Genomic DNA, 18,928 nt, shown 5'->3' with positions numbered 1-18,928 from the left:
TCTCGAGGCAGTACAAAGAAGGTTCACTCGGTTAATCCCGGGGATGAGGGGGTGGACATATGAGGGGTGGTTGAGTATATTGGGACTCTACTCATTTGAGTTCAGAAGAATGAGTGGCGATCTTATTGAAACATATAAGATTGTGAAGGGGCTTGATCGGGTGGATGCGGTGAGGATGTTCCCAATGATGGGTGAAACTAGAACTAGGGGGCATAATCTTAGAATAAGAAACTGCACTTTCAAAACTGAGATGAGGAGAAACTTCTTCACACAGAGGGTAGTAGGTCTGTGGAACTTGCTGCCCCAGAAAGCTGTGGAAGCTACATCATTAAATAAATTTAAAACAGGAATAGACAGTTTCCGAGAAGTAAAGGGAATTAGGGGTTACGGGGAGCGGGCAGGAAATTGGACATGAGTCTAGGTTCGGATCGGTCATGGCTCTGTGGGTGGCGGAGTGGGCCCAGGGACCGTGTAGCCTGGTCCTGCTCCTACTTCTTGTGTTCTAATTCTGTGCTACATTTCAGGAGATGGTTCTATTCACAGGAATTAGTGGAGACCTCGGGAACAGGCTGCCAGCTAGGTGTCCTTCAAGAGTAAATTGGGCCTGTTGCTGGCTGGGGTGGAGGTCACCTTTTACAGAAGGTAAGTACTGTAGGAATAACATGGACAGAGTGCTCTCCTGGACGAGTTTCGATCGCCTAGATAGGTCTGAGAGGAATTTCCCAGATTTTTTCTCCCAAATTGGCCATTGGGTTTTTTATCTGGTTTTTCTCCTCTCCTGGGAGATCACATAGGTTCGGGTGGGATGGAGAGTGGAAGTAGATTTGAGGTTAGGATCAGATCAACCATGATCTAATTCAATGGCAGAGCAGGCTCGAGGGGCCGATTGGCCTACTCCTGCTCCTATTTCTTATGTTCTTATGAATAAGGCTTACACATGAAACTGTCCAGAACCTAATCCAATTCTTCAGTAGCTGAAATGATACATCCAGGTTTATAAGCAGACAATTAGTACCAATACAGAAACTCCAGGCGAAATCAATCAATCAGAAGATGTCCCGAAACATCTGGGAGGTAAGCAGTTATTAATCTGGCGTATACAAGCGAAATGTCCAAGCGATCGAAAGTCATTTAGGTCAGAATGAAAATATTTCAGGCACAGTCAGGAAGCTAGTTTACCAAAAGTTTCATTAGATCATTGGCCTCATGGCATCTACATCCAGAAACAGATGCTGAAGTTATTCAACTTGGGCCCCTTATTCTCTGTGATGAGGCATCAACAGCTGTATACAGCAATGAAATGAATCAGGTTCTGTACATAGAGGCTCTTGTGAAGAAAAATCCAAATCGTGGTTGAATCGTGACGATTGACAGTTTTTGCTTTGAATGAACATCACGAACTGAGGTGCTCCCCAGCAATATTGTTCTTTAGTCACTTGTAGGAATAACATGCTTGCTTCAACTATTGCCTTCAGAATTTTCTGTAGATTCCTGTAGACTCCGAACATCTGTATTTATCTTCTTGGTGCTCAGGCTCTCGATTGCCTTCCAGTTGCTGATGATTCATGTCACATGAGCCTCGTTACAGTCAGAAGATTCAAACTTTCCATGAAAGGAAATTAACATTCTATCAATGCAAAATTCTCTATTGTATTGCACATTTTGAGTCCATTTCTGTTACTCGTTTGATATGTTTTCACAAGGAATTAATTATCAGATCGAATATAAAGATTAAGAAAAAGATATCTAAGGACAGTAAGATCACTTTTATTTCGTTCGACCGAGTGGTGGAGAAGGAAATCCATCTCGGCTCTTAAGAGTATCCAAGTAAATTAACTGCAATATTAGTATAATTTAACTTTCTGATTCTTTACATAAGGCACAATTTTATTCTGTAGAGAGCCATCATATTTCACTCAGGATTTACACAGTTTCGCAAGCAACAGGTGTCCATAAGAGTACGACTGTAATATCAGAGATTAATGACGGTTTAGAGAAAGAGATAGGGAGTAGAGATTTTAGACAGAGGTAGAGATAGAGACAGAGATAGTGATAGTGATAGAGATAAAGATAGAGATAGAATATAGAGAAAGAGGGATATAAATCGAAATAGATATTGATAGGCACAGAGGCAGAGAGATGATTGAGACGGACATAAATTTGGAGTTACTGGTAGACAAATAACTAGAGCCAGTGATAGAGATACTAATAAATTATTTGATACAAATAGAGGTGCATAAACATATAGAAAGAGTCTGGCATAGACGTAGAGATAGGGGAGCTAGAGATCGATATCTAAATGGACATAGACAGAGAGAGATAGAGTTGTAACCAGCAAGACAGAGTGATCAATAGAGATAGATACAAATAGATAGATAGAGAGAGAGATGGAGCGATGGAAAGCGAGATAAATGTAAAGAAATATAGTGAGGCATGATGATAGATTGCGAGAGACTGGGATATACGTAGAGATAGAGAGATGGAGGTGGATAAAGAAGTAGAGATATAAAGATAGAGCTAGACATAGATATGGAGATAGGTAAAGACTGATTGATGGAGGTGGACATAGAGATCAACATAGAGTTCGAGATAGGAATAGACATAGAGAGAGACATAGACATAGACACAGATATAGATGTAGACCAGCCACTGACATAGACTTTGAGATAATGTTAGAGATATAATAGGTCAATATCCAGACAGTGAAGAAGAAAACCTAACGCTAGATTGTGCTGAGTGTACGCAGAGAAGGAAATAGAAACTCTATGTGGTTTTTCCCAATGTCTCGTCGTAACGTTGGTGGAATTTCCGTGGAAAACTTGCAGAAAGGGTGATCTCTCTGGAGTTGTAGCCTAACTTCTGCCGAAGTGATAACGATATTGGAGAGAACTTCCGATGGAAATGTTACCCCAAACAATCTACGGTTCATCACATGCTGATCAGGTTGAACTTACCGGTGCTTTGAGCTGATCGCACACCTGCAGACTCGGAATTGTCTGCAGAATTCTCTTCACTTGGAGGTCTGTTTCTAGTTGCCTCCCTAAGTGCGGAAATGTTCACAGAGATTAAAGTTTAACAATAATCGTGGACAACGGAAATGTTACTTTCAAATAAGATGAAATAGTAGAATAAATATCAAAAACAAGCAAGCAGTTTACAAGAGACATAACCTTAAACTTGCAAGTCCACATCCATTGGACCAGTTGAAGAAGCTCAAGGTAGACAGGTTGCCGATCCGTGGCACTTTCCTCCCCAGGGGTCTAACGTCGTTCTCTCAGCAGATCCTGAATTACCTCAGATATTTTCCAGATTTCCCTTATCATGACTCACTTCAGTAGAAATTGGTCCTTGAAGACACCGCAAAGCGAAATGTAGCGAATCGGCTGTCCATTTAGAAATCCTCTAGATCATTTTTGATCCATTGAAATTTATGGAAAATAAAATCGGTCGAGTCCAAAATGTGCAATAGATTCGTTAGTGCTCGCTGTGTGCTGCGGCCCCAAATTAAGTTATACTGATTATGGTTGAAGATTGTAACGTAGTAAGAGTGTCTCCTGGCGGGGGGTATATGATCCACATTACTGCTGGGCAGTAAGAAACAGCACTCGCCGGATTTTCATAGCTTCGAAATTGTTTCACAGGATAATCGGGCGCAATCTCAATTGGACGGCTGACCAGAAATGGCAGTTTATGCCCGAGCGGCAAGTTGGAAAGTTGAAGTTAATATTCACTTTTACCGTCCAGCAGAATATGGGTGGTAAAGGCTCAGCCGCTCGTTTTACACTCCAGCCGATTTTGGAAATGGAAAGTAGGCTGTGTGTAAAACTGGCCGGCCATCCCTTACCACCTGCTTTCAACTCCATTGGAAAAGCAAATTTGACCCATTGTGTCCTAAATGGAAGGGAGGTGTCAATACCAAATAAAAGGAAGAATGTATCATTGATATTTGGGTATCAGTTTAAAAAAAACAGTGGGTGCAGTGTTGAAAGTGAATTAGGAACTGTAGAGAATGTTGAGATATATCACCACCGTGTAACTTATAAATCACGGGAGATAACCTTAAAATTATAGTTGGTATTGGTGCATGTCCTTTGTTAAAAATATTTTTTCTATGATTTTTGTGCTAAAAATCATGTTGGAGGAAATCAAAGAGGAACCTGGTGGAGAGGTTCACACATCATTTACAGAACAGGCAGGATTTTCCTTTCACGCAGCTTAATGGAACAGGGAGCAAGTGGTTCTGCTTTCGGCAAGAGCTCCTTCCCAACCAAGCTTCCTTTCTGTGTTCTGCCCAGCAGATGTCCCACAGCTGGCGCAGGGAGTACAGTGCTGGTATCATTTTAATAAAATAAACATTGATTCTTTTGTTGAATATAAAGGGCGTGTCACGAGCTTACATTCAAAACCAGGGCGATAGAGCCCTGAAAGGAGTTGGAGTATTGTGATAAAATTCAGTCTTGAAAGAATAATGCGAAGTTTAGCAATAATTATTTATGATTAAGAGGTTTTTGGGAAATGTGCATACAGATGTGTTTTATATGTGTTTATATCAAGCGGTTCTGCGTTCAGCAAGGGATACCTTCCAACTGAACATACGTTATGCTGTCAGCCCAGCAGATGTCCCACATCTGGCACAGTGAGTACAATGTTGATATCATTTTTGTAAGAGAAACATATTAGACTCTTGATGAATGTAAAGGCAGGATCATTAGATTAGTTCCAAAACCAGGGGGACAGAGTGATGAAAGGAGTTGGAGTATTTTGAAAAAATTAGTCTTGAAAGAAGAATGAGAAGTTTTTTGAAATATTATTTATGATTATGACAGGATGGTGGAATGTGCTTAGAGATGCGTTTTAATACCGAAGCTCAAGAAGAGTGCCACAGTTACAAATTGAGGGCCACAGAAATCAAGAAAGATAACCGTAAATTTATAATTGGTATTGATGCAAGTTCATGGGGTATCAATGATTTTTCCTGCCATTTGTTTGTTAAGAATCATGTTGAAGGAATGCAAAGATGAGAATATGGTGGAGAGGTTAACACATCTTTTACAGAACATGCAGGATTTTCCTTTCACGGTACTTAATGGAACAGAAATCAAGCGTTTCTGCTTTCAGCAAGAGATCATTCCGACCAGATCTTCCTTTCTGTGCTCTGCCCAGCAGATGTCCCACATCTGGCGCAGTGAATACAATGTTGATATCTTTTTAATAAGAGAAACATACTAGACGCTTGTTGAATATAAAGGCTGGGTCACTAGATTAGTTACAAAACCAGGGAGATAAAGCCTTGAAAGGAGTTGGAGTAATTTAAAAAAAAATCAATCTTGAAAGAAGATGGAGAAGTTTTAAAAATTATTATTTATGGTTATGACAGGATTGGGTAATGCGTATAGAGATGTGCTTCCATACCGAAGCTCTAGAAGAGTGCCACAGTTTCAAATTGAGGGCCACACAAGCGTATCGAAAGTTCAAGCAACATTCAGTCAGAGGTTAAAACACATGTGGAATGATGTCCAGCATAGGGGAGTCGGAAAATAAACAGCGACTGGATTCACAAGGGGACTAGATATTCCAAGCCAACAAACACTGTTCAAGCTGATCAATAGTAGAACTGTATCCAGAAAAGCTTGTTCAGTTAAATGGACCACTGCCTGAGATAGTCACTGTGTGAATGTTACTAAAATTAACTACATGCGCAATCGCCCTGCACACCAAATCCTAGAATGCTTCAGTTCCCTATGATTTACATGAGGATTAAATTGGAGGATTAAAGAATAGTCCAGCTCACTGAGTGATTGAAGAGTTTGGGGTATAATTTCTTCTTGGGCGGTGGTGGAGAGCAGGGTTAAACGAAACTCCAACAGTTTTTACACTCCGCCCAATATTCGTTTACAAGTCACTGGAATCTAATCTGCGGACTGTAAAACGATTTGTAATCACCCCTTTTACTGTGCCACGCAGGGCGAATTTCACTCTGTTTAAGTTAGGAAGTTCAGGTACAACTGACATAACTTAGAAAATGATCACTCCTTATAGACTGCAGGGAGTGTAATCGTTTGAGTGCGAGCTACAGTAAAGGCTTATCGTCAATGGGGCAGATTTTCCAACTCGGTGCCCGGAATAAAAAGTGGTGTAGCAGAACAGACACGCGTTGTAGAAACCACATGTTTTTCAATCCCATTCAACTCAAATTAAATTAAAATATGGTGTTTTCTATAACAGGAGGCTGATCCGTAATGCCAGATTAAAGTTCAATGCAATTGATAAAATCTACCGCACAAGCATTTACCGCGTTTAGTTCAGCTATACAGAGACTGAGTATATTCAGGGATATAGCTATGGCTTATTCAGCTAAAAATTGCGTGGACTTACCCAAACGATTGTGAAATTCTTGAAGAATTTTCTGGATAAAACAGGAAGAGACCTACTTCAGCAAGTTGTACAATAAATATTGCTGTACAGGTGGATTTGTTTAACTGCAAACGTATTCATTCACATTAAATCTAAACTTTTACAAACGTGCATTAAATGACTTATTAATACAGAATCAATACAGAAAAGATATACTGAAACATGTAAGATATTACCATATACCGCGTTACAAATCCTTTAGGATGCATCGTCTCCTCACACTAACCACGAATGATGCTGCCACTTATTGTTCTACCCCTCGGCCACATGCATATCAATTCTGAACAGCACAAAGGGAAATAAAAACACTTAACTGGGCAAATTCGCCCCAGTCTTAAGCTCCTGTCTGTTCTGAGATCGTCATTTCAAATAACATTTTTCTTTTTCCAGCCCAGACTATCCCTCTTTTGCCCAAATAATATGGTTGCATTTTGAATGTCGCAACTGAATATAGAATACACTGAAGCCCTTCACGTGACTATAGAGCCAATCACCTGCCTGTAAAACATGACTCACCTTGTTTCTTGTTGGGACGATTGACGAGTACCAGTGCAATCAGGGCAGCAACAAGAAAAAGTGTAAAAACTGAGGCTCTGATCGCGGTTGTGTGAATCTGCACTGGAATAAAATAAACATATCCCATGAATAACATAATACGGTTTCAAGTATGTACGGATTTATTCACTTATTTATACAGTGCATCTTAAACATATAGATAAGCCCTGTGCCAAACTGAAGAATCCCATTGTGTGCATGTGTTGGTAATTTAGTGGATGAAAGATGATAGATAATTGCAGTAAATTGTACTCACGTCTGACTGAAACTGAAACCTGATTGTTCAGTTTCTTCACCTCGCTGTGCAAAGTAGTTGCTTTACCAAGGTAAGTCCCCGAATCGTCAGGCCGTGATGTTTCCTTAATGTAATAGTTGTGGTCTGCCACTGAACTGGAGCGAAATATTTCAACCAAAAAGGCGAGTTTTAACTGTTGGCCCTCAAGTAACTTATCTGAGGAAGGATGTTCTCCTTATCTGAGGAAGGATGTTCTCCTTATCGGAGGAAGGGTGTTCTTGCCATGGAGGGAGTGCAGCGCTGATTAACTGGACTGATACCTGGGATGACAGGAATGCCGTATGAGGAGTGATTGGGTCAATTGGGCTTATATTCGCTGGAGTTTTGAAGAATGAGAGGGGATCTCAATAAAACTTATAAAATTCTAAAAGGACTCGACAGATTAGATGCAGGAAGGATGTTCCCGATAGTCGGGGAGTCCAGAACCAGGGGTCACAGTCTAAGGATAAGGGGTAAGCCATTTAGAACAGAGATGAGGAGGAATTTCTTCACCCAGAGAGTGGAGAACCTGTGGAATTCTCTACCACAAAAGGAAGTTGAGGCCAATTCATTAATTATTTTCAAGAAGGAGTTAGATATGTTGCTTAAGGCTAACAGGATCAAGGGATGTGGGTAGAAAGCAGGGACAGGGTACTGAATTTGGATGATCAGCCATGATCTTATTAAATGGCGGAGCAGGCTCGAGGGGTCGAATGGCCTACTCCTGCTCCTATCTTCTATGTTTCTATGTTTCAGGCTCAGCCCTCAGTGTAGGTTTGTAGAAGTGCTCTAGAAAATTGTACGAAATATGCATTTGATTGCTCATTTGGAAATTCAAAGATAGAGTTATGATTGCCAAGATCTAACGGAATGGAAGTGGTGCCCGAGACAGCAGAGGCTCAGAAGTTTTGCTTCCCGATGCTGCTGAAATTGGAGGGGAGATAATTCAATTTGGGCGCTGTGGATAACATCTGGCAGTAGATTTGTCATCCTTTATATACACAGCCCAATTTAGATCCATAGAAACATAGATAATAGGAGCAGGTGTACGCCATTCGGCCCCTCGAGCCTGCTCCGCCATTCAATGAGATTATGGCTGATCATCCAAACTCAGTACCCTGTCCCTGCTTTCTCCCCATATCCCTTGATCCCTTTAGCCTTAATAAATATATCTAACTCCTTCTTGAATATATTTAATGAATTGCGCTCAACTGCCTTCTGTGGTAGAGAATTCCACAGGTTCAACACTCTCTCGGTGAAGAAATTCCTCCTCATCGTAGTCCTAAATGACTTAGCCATTATCCTTAGACAGTGACCCCTGGTTCTGGACTCCCCCGCAATCGGGAAAATCCTTCCTGCATCTAGTCTGTCTAGTCCTGTTAGAATTTTATAAGTTTCAAAGAGATCCCATTTCATTCTCTTAAGCTTTAGCCAATACAAGACCAATCGACCCAATCTCTCTTCTTACATCATTCCTGCCATCCCAGGTATCAGTCTGGTGAATCTTCGCTGCACTCCCTCCATGGCAAGAACATCCTTCCTCAGACAAGTCGACCAAAACTGCACACAATACTCAAGGTGTGGTCTCACCAAGGCCCTGTACAACTGCAGCAAGACATCCTTGTTCCTGTACTCAAACCCTCTCACTACGAAGGCCAACATACCATTTGTCTTCTTAACTGCCTGCTGCACCTGCATGCTTACCTTCAGCGACTGGTGCACAAGGACACCCAGGTCTCATTGCACTTCCCCTTCACCCAATCTATTGCCGTTCAGACAATAATCACCCTTCCTGTTTTTGCCATCACAGTGGATTTATCCACATTATACTGCATCTGCCATGCATCTGCCCAATCACCTAACCAGTCCAAATCATACTGGAGTTTCTCGGCATCCTCCTCACAGCACACACGCCCACCCAGATTTGTGTTGTCTGCAAACTGGGAGATATTACATCTAGTTCCCTGGTCTAGATCATTAATATAGATTATGAATAACTGGGGTCCTAGCACCGAACTTGCGGTACCCCACTACTCACTGCCTGCCGCTCAGAAAATGATCAATTTATTCCAATTCTTTGCTTCCTGTCTGCCAAACAGTTCTCTATGCAAGGCAGTACCTTACCACCAATCCCATGTGCTTTAAATTTGCACGCTAATCTCTTATGCGGCACCTTACTGAATGCCTTCAGAAAGTCCAAATACACCACATCCACTGGTTCTCCCTTATCTCTTCTGTTGGTTATATCCTCAAAAAATTCCAGAAGATTATTGAAGCTTGATTCACCTTTTGTAAATCCATGTTGACTTTGTCCGATCATCTCACTGTTTTCCAAGTGCTCTGCTATTACATCTTTTATAATGGACTCTAGCATTTTCCCCACTACTGATGTCAGGCTTACCGGTCTATAATTCATCTTTTTCACTCTAGCACCTTTTTAAAATTGTGGGGTTACATTAGCTACCCTCCAATCCAAGGGAACTGTTCCAGAGTCTATAGAATTTTGGAAGATGACCAGCAATGCATCTATTATTTCTAGGGCCACTTCCTTAAGTACCCTAGGATGTAGATTATCAGGCCCTGGGGATTTATCGGCTTTCAATCCCATCAATTTCTGAACACCATTTCCCTACAAATTCTGATTTCATTCAGTTCCTCCCTCTCATTAGACCCTATGTTCCCCGACATTTCTTGGAGGTTATTTGTGTCCTCCTTTGTGAAGACAGAAACAAAATATGTATGTACTTGGACTGCCATTCCTTTGTTCCCCATTTTAAATTCCACTGATTCTGACTGCAAGGGACCTATGCTTGACTTCACCAATCTTTTTCGCTTCACATATCTATAGAAGATTGTTCAGTCAGTTTTTATATTCCCTGCAAGACTACTCACATACTCTATTGTCCCCCTCTTAATTCATCCCTTTGTCCTCCGTTGCTGAATATTTAGCTGCTCCCAATCCTCAGGGTTGCTGCCCGCTCTGGCCAATTTATATGTCGTCTGCTTGGATCTAATGCTGTCCCTAATTTCCCATGTTAGCCACGGTAGAGTCACATTTTTTTTGTTTTATTTTTATGCCAAACAGGTATGAACAAATTCTGTGGTTCATCCATGCGATCTTTAAATGTTTGCCATTGACTATCCATCGTCAACCCTTTAAGTAACGATCTGGGATCTATCCTAGCCAATTCACAACTCATACCATCGTAGTTTCCTTTATTTAAATTCAGGACCCGAGTCTCTGAGTCTAATACTTCACTCTCCATCTTAATGAAGAATTCTATCATATTATGATCGCTCCTCACCAAATGGCCTCGCACAACAAGACTGCTAATTAATCATTTCTCATTACATAATACCCAGACTAAGATAGCCTGATCACTAGTTGGTTCCTCGATATATTGGTCCAGGAAACCATCCCGTATACACTCTAGGAATTCCTCCTCCACAGTATTGTTACTAATTTGGTTAGCCCAATCTATATGTAGATTAAAGTCACCCATGATGACTGCTGTGCCCTTAATGCACACATCTCTAATTTCCCATTTCATGCCATCACCAACCTCAGCATTACTCTTTGTGGGCCTGTATACAACTCCCACGAACGTTTTCTGCCACTTGCTATTTCTCAGCTTCAACCATACAGATTCCAGATCATCAGAGCTAATATCCTTCCTTAATTATGTGTTAATCTACACTTTAACTAGCAATGCTACCCCACCTCCTGTCCCTTTTTGCCTGCCTTTCCTGAATATTGAATACCCCTGGATGTTGAATTCCCAGCTTTGGTCACCCTGGCTCCATGTCTCTGTAATCCCAATTATATCATCTATTTGCACAGCTAATTCATTCACCTTATTACGAATGCTCCTCTCATTAAGACGCAAAGACTTCAAGCTTTTTTTTTTTAAACAGTCTTATGCAGGAAACAATTATTATTTACTGTGGCCGTCTTTGATTTACACCCTTGATTTCTATGACTGCCACTTTGCTTGTCTCCTTCCTGTCATTTGCTGCTATCCTTGCTTCCCTAGCCTCTGTCTCACTGCACAGGTACCCAAACCCCTGCCATTTTAATTTAAGCTCTCCCCGACAGCACGAGCAAACACTCCCCCTAGGACATTGGTCCTTGTCCTGCCCAGGTGTGAACTGTCCAGTTTGTACTGGTTTGACCTCCCCCAGAACCGGTTCCAATATCCAAGGGATTTGATTCCCTCCCCCTTGCACAATTCCTATAGCCAAGTATTCATCTGAAATATCCTTCTATTTCTACTCCGACTACAAGGTGGTACTGGTAGCAATCCTGAGATTACTACCTTTGAGGTCCTATGTTTTAATTTACCTCCTAACTCCCTGTAGTTATCTTTCAGGACCAAATCCCTGTTTTTACCTATATCGTTGGTACCTACATGCACCATGACAACTGGCTGTTCTCTCTTCCCCTGCACACCATCCTGGAGTCTCGTTTACAGCCGCAGAAACGTCTATCTATTCCCCTTACACTAGAATCCCCCATTACTTCAGCTCTCCCGCTCGTTTTCCCCCCCGTCCTGTGCAACAGAACCACCCACGGAGCAAGGAAGTTGGCTACTGCTGCCTTCCCCCGATAGGCCATCTCCGTTCAAAATCAAGTGAGGCTCTCAGCACAGTATAGAGCACTGTAATTCAGGTTACTACACCAATATTGGTCGCCCGTCTCCATCTTCTACTTTGGCAGCAGTTGGAATTAATATAGGAAAGCCTGATCCTGGAACTACATTGATTCCTAATGCAGTCCACTTGAGACTACCCTACTATCTCCAGCCTGGTATTGATTCGTACTGACTATGCTAATTTGTCTCAGGCGCTGGTGAATAACGGGCAGTGGTGATAAATGAGCGCCTGATATTCAGTAATAGTGCAGTCAATCACAGTCGACCTGATTTTCCGATTGGAGGCTTCCTGCGTGCGGATGCCTCTGATCGGAAAAAATCTACGCACTTACTTGCTGGATCCCTATGTCCCGAGACTTCCGATCCGAGGCCACTGCAGAACGAAATACGCAGAGGCCCAGGTATCCCATCGGTGCATGTGATCAGCATGCGCTCTTGGGATCACGTGGGCCATGGGGAACCAATCAAAGAAGGAAATCCCCATTTATACTTTTGGCAGATCTCTACGCGTAGATCTCTCAAAAGTATGAATGGGGATCACATTTAAAAACAGATAAATATTTATTCAATTGAAAAATTCATGTATTTAAAATTAGTTAAAATTAAATTAAATTTAATATTAAATAAAAATTTAATTGTTTGAAAAAAGTAATTAAAGTTTTTTACTGGCCTAAAAATAAACATACATTTTGAAAAGGTATTTTTAACTTAAAAATGAGTAAAATCTTTTAATTTTTTTATTTATGTAAACTCTAATGCTGGTAAAAACAGGCCTTGCACCTGCTTTTAACAGGTGTAAGATTTTTAAAGGTTTTAAGCGGGCGGAAGATTTGCAGCAACCGTAACTCCCTGCCCGCAGAGGCACTTCTCCCGGGCAGGTGGATGATACATCAAGCGGTTTCTTGACAGATCACAAGTGCTTTTCAGCGCATGCGCTTCGCATGCCTGAAACCGGCACTTGCGAGGCCCCTACAGATGCGTACACACCTCGTACACAACCGTGGGAGTCGGAAAATGCAGCCCACTGTATTTCTGGTGCTAGGTATAACGGGCGGCCGATCAATACTGCCGGTTTTTCACAAACGCCCAAATCAAATTTCTAGTTCAGTAACTCTGCACTATTCCAGTAACATAAACACTACTCTACTTAAATGCAATGGTATCTAACGCAAGCGCTCCACCTGGTAAATCATTCTATATTACAGCACTCGTCTACCTAAAGTACGTTCTTTTCAGTTGTACCCTCCCGCTTTGATTGATAATTATGCATTGATGATCCTTCCTTCATGCCTTCGGATTCAGAGGATAAAACTTACCCTATTCGCTCTATCATCACACTTACATTGTTAAAAAAAACACTAATATATGTCCTCTTAGCCTTGGGTTCTCTTCTACTATCAGTCCCAGTAGCTCAAGACTATCCTGATCATTACATTTTCCATCCCTGGCGCCACGTTGGTGAATCAAAACTGCCCGTTTTCTATTATTATAATGCTCTCTTTAGAATGGAAGTACTCCAATTGTACACTTTATCAGTGGCCTGACGAATGTTTTGTATAAATATATTGATATACCTATCAATTCATCCAATGAAAAGCGACGAGTTAAGACAGTAACTATAGGTTTTTATTGGCTAAATAACAGAGCCCACCCTCGTGGGTGATCGGATCCAACAAGGAGGAATACCAGCCAGTCGACCACCTTTATACCTGGGCAAGTAGGTGGAGCCATGGGCGGAGTCAGCAGTGGTCAGCCCATGTATAACAGCGTGACAAGAGGCGACCTCGTGTAGTGATACAACAGTGTAAACAGTGATAACCATAGTGTAACGATATAACAGTGATAACCATAGTGTAACGATAGTGAACGATAAAAGTGGTTTACCACATATATAAAAATTGATCTACCCTTGTTCTATATGCCCGGATTTATTCATTTAATTATTAAGTCCTTTTTAAACTTATAGATAAGCCCTGTACCAGACTGAAGAATCCCATTGTGAGCATGTGTTGGTACTTTTGTGGAATAAAAATGAAAATAATTGCAGTAAATTTTACTCACGTCTGACTGAAACTGAAACCTGATTACTCAGTTTCTTCAACTCGCTGTTCAACGTTGTTGCTTCACACTGGTAAATCCCCGAATCTTCTGACCGAGATGTCTCCTTGATGTAATAATTGTTGCCTGCCGCTGTATCGAGAGCTTGTCCATCCTTGTAAAATAGGATTCTCAAAGGAGAACTGGAGCGATATACCTTAACCAAGCATTCGAGATTTAACTGTTGACCCTCAAATAATTGAGATTCGGACTTAGCCCTCAATTCCGGCTTGGAGAAGGCCTCTATTTAAAAAAAAAAATATGAATTTGCCAACTATAGCATCTATCACAGACTTCATTTCTGTGTTAGCACAACACATGTTAATGATCATACAGTGAAATATGTACAGCGGCTCAGAGAAGGACCCTTACAATAATCATTGATTGCGCTCTGCTTTCAGGAGAGTGCATTTTGGGATAGCGCCAGCAGATAGATGTCAAGGAAGATGTTACAGCTTCCAAGCTTACGGCACCTTTCAGGAGCGTGCATTTTGGGATAGCGACAGCAGATAGATGTCAAGGAAGATGTTACAGCTTCCAAGCTTACGGCACCTTTCAGGAGCGTGCATTTTGGGATAGCGACAGCAGATAGATGTCAAGGAAGATGTTACAGCTTCCAAGCTTACGGCACCTTTCAGGAGCGTGCATTTTGGGATAGCGACAGCAGATAGATGTCAAGGAAAATGTTACAGCTTATAAGCTTACGGCACCAGCAACAATTCCCGGGCTGACCAGTTATTGAATCACTTGTTTCGTTCTGCTGCAGAGGTACGTATAACAACTCACCTATCACTGTAACCGAGAAGAATTCGCTGCGTAGAGGAGGTTCTGTCGCCTCATTTGAAACCCCGCAACTGTAATCTCCTTGGATGCTTTTGTTGACGTTACCGATTTGGTGAGTAATTTCGCTTTGGTCGGATTCCTCTCGGTAGATTTCATTACTTGAGTCTTTGTAGAAAATGTACGTAATCGGGGTAGAACCGTTGGACACTGAGCAGGTTAATGACACGGTGTCTCCTTCCATTAACTCTTTACCAGGGCTGATTGCCAGTTCCGGTTTGGATACTGTCATTCCTATAAATATATCCACATGTTAATTACACTGCTTTGTTAGAATTTATGGTGCTACTTTCAAAGTGAAATAGGGCTTTCATCATAATAAAGCACCTCGTCATTTAGGTTACCACACCAATATTAGATGCCCTACTCCATCTCCTACTTTGGCAGTAGGCGCATTTAATAGAGGAAATCGTGATCCTGGAACTACAATGATTCCTACTGCAATCCACTTATGAACACCCTACTAACTTTAGCCTGCCCAGATTCCTACTGACTCTGCTAGTCAAAGGCAGGAACGCTGCACTATTCCAGAATCATAAACACTATTCTACCTAAAATTAGTGGTCCTAACTCCACCGCTCTATCTGGCAAATCATTCTATGTTTCAGCAATCCTCTCATAAGGATGTTTTTTTCCAAACGCTACCCTCCCGCTTATAGTGATAATTAAGCATCGATGGTGCCTCCTTCCTGACTTTGCATTCAGAGGACATAAATTTCCCTGTTCGCTCTATCGTCACCCTTACCTTGTAAAAAACAGTAATAAATGTCCGCTAAGCCTTGGTTACTCTTATAATATCAGTCCCAGTAGCTCAAGCCTAGCCTGATCATAAGTGTTTCCATGCATGGCGCCATGTTGGTGAATTAACACTGCCCGTTTTCTATGAGTTTAATGTTCTTTTTGCAAATCACTGCCCCCAATTGCACATGTTATCTGTGGCACAACGAATGTTTTGTATCAACATACAAATATTTATCTACTATTCAATTAATTTATGCAGTGCGTTTTAAACATATAGGTAAGCCGTGTACCAGAAGGAAGAATCCCATTGTGTGCATGTGTTGGTAATTTAGTGAATGAAAGATGATAAATAATTGCAGTACATTTTACTCACGTCTGACTGAAACTGAAACGTGATTGCTCAGTTTCTTCACCTTGCTGTTCAGAGTAATTGCTTCACACCGGTATATCCCTGAATCGTCAGGCCCAGATGCATCCTTGATGTAATAGTTGTGGTCTGCTGCTGAAATGAGAGCTTGTCCATCTTTGTAAAATACGTAACTCAAAGAAGAACTGGTGGGAAATGTTTCAACCAAACAGGCGAGTTTTAGCTGTTCGCCCTCAAATAATTGAGCTTCAGGCTCAGCCGGCAGTGTAGGTTTGGAGAAGAGCTCTATCAAATAGAACAAAATATGCATTTGATTGCTCCTTTGAAAATTCAAAGATAGAGTTATGATTGCCAAGAGCTAACGGAATGGAAGGGGTACCCGAGGCAGCAGAGGCTCAGAGTTTTGCTTCCCCACGCTGCTGAAATTAGAGGGGGGAGAATTCATGTTTGGCCGCTGTGAAAAACCGATGGCAGCAGATTGGTCATCCGTTATATACACAGCCCAATTTCTATTCCATTGACTGCCGATACGCTTTAGCACACATAATTTTAACTGTTACCCCATAAGTAATAAGACATTGTCTGACTAAACACCCTGCTGTTTCTGACCAGGTTCTGCTCGGTGCTGTATCAGACAGACGGAAACAGAGGTGATAATTTTGCCTTGGGTCATTGTGGTAAAATGTGCGCTATTGAATCTTGCGCCAATTGTACACCACGCACGATATTCCTGTCCATTGCAGACGTTGGGAGGCAAAAACTGCGGGACATATAATTGGAGGAAAATTCATTATCGCCCATTCCAAACTGTTGTAGGGAACTAATATTACCCACTATGAATGGGTACTGGTCTTCAAACTTTGAATCTATTAAAAGTGTGATTTTCAGCAAATGCATGGATTTTGTAAGAGGCATATGGCGCTATGATTTAAACAGGGCTGCTCCAAAATTGATTTACTACGTGACAACATTATTTACGAGGCTGGATCCCTCCTCTATGTTTACTTAACTATAATTGCCTGAAGAATTATTTAAATGAAAGATGAACAATAATTACAGTTGGTTGTCCCTACCATTTACCGAAATGTACACCTCATCACTCTCCTTTTTCACACCGCGTTTCAAAGCATTTGCTTCACACTGGTAAGTCCCCGAGTCGTTCAACGAAGCTGCCCCCATGTGCTTAAATGCGTTGTATGAACTCAAGCTCAGAACTTCGCCATTTTTGTAAAATGTGTATCTGATCATAACATTGTGCCAGAATATTGGAACAAAGCAGGTCAATTTCAAATGTTGTCCTTCAAATATTTCAACTGCAGGCTCAGTCGTCAGTTCGGGTTGGGAGAAGAGTTCTGTGAAAACAGAATCTGTATTGACAGATAAAGGTTCCTATGACAGAGTTAAACAAATTGGTGACGATATTAATCAGAGAAAGGCAATATGATAATCGCCACCAGGGGGCGGTCATACTGAACGATTCCCTGGCTAATCAGCAGCTCTATTGTGGAACTCTAGAACAGGCAACATTATCATACTGTAATGGAAGTCCCCTCTTATTTATGTTTGTGGCGAAGTTAATCTGCTTACTATATCTGCTGAAACAGAAAATCCACGCTGGGCAAAACATATGCTTCAGCAGGAATCTTCCAGTGCAACTTTTCTCTCTTAGCCATTCCCTGCTGTGTCCCACCATTTACAATGATCAGGGTGATCTCCCTAAATGTTCACAGCTACATCGCTCAGTTACCAGCCAGCCCCAAACTCAGCTGTAAACAACTGGAATTATAAAGAATCGAGGTTCTGGTGGCCAGGGCGTGGGATCTGTGAATGATATATTGCACCCACTGAGAAGACAAGGATATCCAAGGGGATCTTCTCCAAGATTTTAGTAGGTGTCTGTGATAAAGTCCACGCCAAATACATAAGGGAAAAGAGCTAAAGAGAGGTGAGAGGCGCACAAAACGTATTCTATCCTTCCACAAAGTCCGTCAGCGAACACACCACTGTTGTTCCAGGAACTCAAGAGGACCTGCTAGTGATTATTGTCAACACCTCTTCCTGGTTGTTGTGGAGAGGCAACATCATAGGCCGGTTTCGTGGGAGAAAACTCCCCGTCAGTCTCTAGATGCGGCATTGTGATAAAGTGGGTAGCTGCCAACTGATCTCCCGAGGTGGGAAAGGAGGAGAAAGATATCTGCCGGCGCTGGCAGGGGGGGAAATCCACCCTGGGTTAAATATCGGCTAAAGTAGCACGTTTTTAAATAAACATTATATGACCTAACGGGAACAAATTCTTCTGAGATCATGCTGCTATGTTTAATTTTGTCCAGATTCAGAATTTATCGGATTGTACACCTGTAATATGGAAACATATTCAAAAGATTGAAGTGTTGCATACGTACCTTGAACGTGAACATGAACACTTCGAGACTTCTTATTGTCAATAGTACAAAGGTACGATCCGCTGTCTTTTGAACTATTGACTCTAATGCTATACCGGGCATTCCGATAATTCAACTTCATTGAGTGGATCCTTCTATTGCCTTTGCAAATGTGAACATCTTTTTTCCACCAATAATAGTTGCTGCACTGACAATTCAGATCCAGAGTATCTCCTTCCAAAAGCGAAGTTGGGTCGGCCTGTAAGGTCACATCGCCATCTAATGTTGGGAGCAAATTTCGCGGTTATAGTTCAACAAATGCTTAACTCCAACTTAGGACTGCTTCTTCAACAACCCAAATGCATTGGACACGTTATATAACCCCAATCCCAACTCCAATCCAGTCTGGGACAAATGAAGAATAGAAGGCAAGCAGTGGTCAGTTGATGTTGAATTTACTGATGGCGGCAATTGGGGTTTATTGATATCACTCTCCTTGTACAGCACTTCCCCACCATTTGGCCCAGCTCTTCTTAGGGTGGAAGTCTGTGAATTAACTATGTTGGCAATAACGGATTAGGTAAATTCGTCGATGCTTTTTCAGGTA

At 41.6% G+C, this 18,928-nt stretch overlaps 1 protein-coding gene across 1 annotated transcript in view; it reads right to left on the bottom strand.

Moving 5' to 3' along the window:
• Positions 1-731: 731 nt before the first annotated feature.
• The window catches only part of LOC147085004 (Fc receptor-like protein 2), a 28,935-nt gene continuing 10,738 nt past the window's right edge, over positions 732-18,928 (bottom strand). Inside the window, exons 3-11 of the mRNA XM_085979706.1 lie at positions 18,343-18,600; positions 17,014-17,292; positions 15,947-16,225; positions 14,779-15,066; positions 13,957-14,235; positions 6,931-7,032; positions 6,376-6,406; positions 2,955-3,040; positions 732-1,602 (exon numbers count right to left, since the gene is read on the bottom strand). Coding sequence (XP_085835832.1) covers positions 1,598-1,602; positions 2,955-3,040; positions 6,376-6,406; positions 6,931-7,032; positions 13,957-14,235; positions 14,779-15,066; positions 15,947-16,225; positions 17,014-17,292; positions 18,343-18,600 — 1,607 coding nt within the window. The 3' untranslated portion in view covers positions 732-1,597. The remainder of the gene's footprint in view (positions 1,603-2,954; positions 3,041-6,375; positions 6,407-6,930; positions 7,033-13,956; positions 14,236-14,778; positions 15,067-15,946; positions 16,226-17,013; positions 17,293-18,342; positions 18,601-18,928) is intronic.

Source organism: Somniosus microcephalus, unplaced genomic scaffold (genome assembly GCF_052327205.1).
Source record: "Somniosus microcephalus isolate GS21.2 unplaced genomic scaffold, FLI_Smic_1.0 unresolved_chr9, whole genome shotgun sequence".
NCBI classification, from domain to species: domain Eukaryota; kingdom Metazoa; phylum Chordata; class Chondrichthyes; order Squaliformes; family Somniosidae; genus Somniosus; species Somniosus microcephalus.
This window is presented reverse-complemented; position numbering and strand designations above follow the sequence as displayed.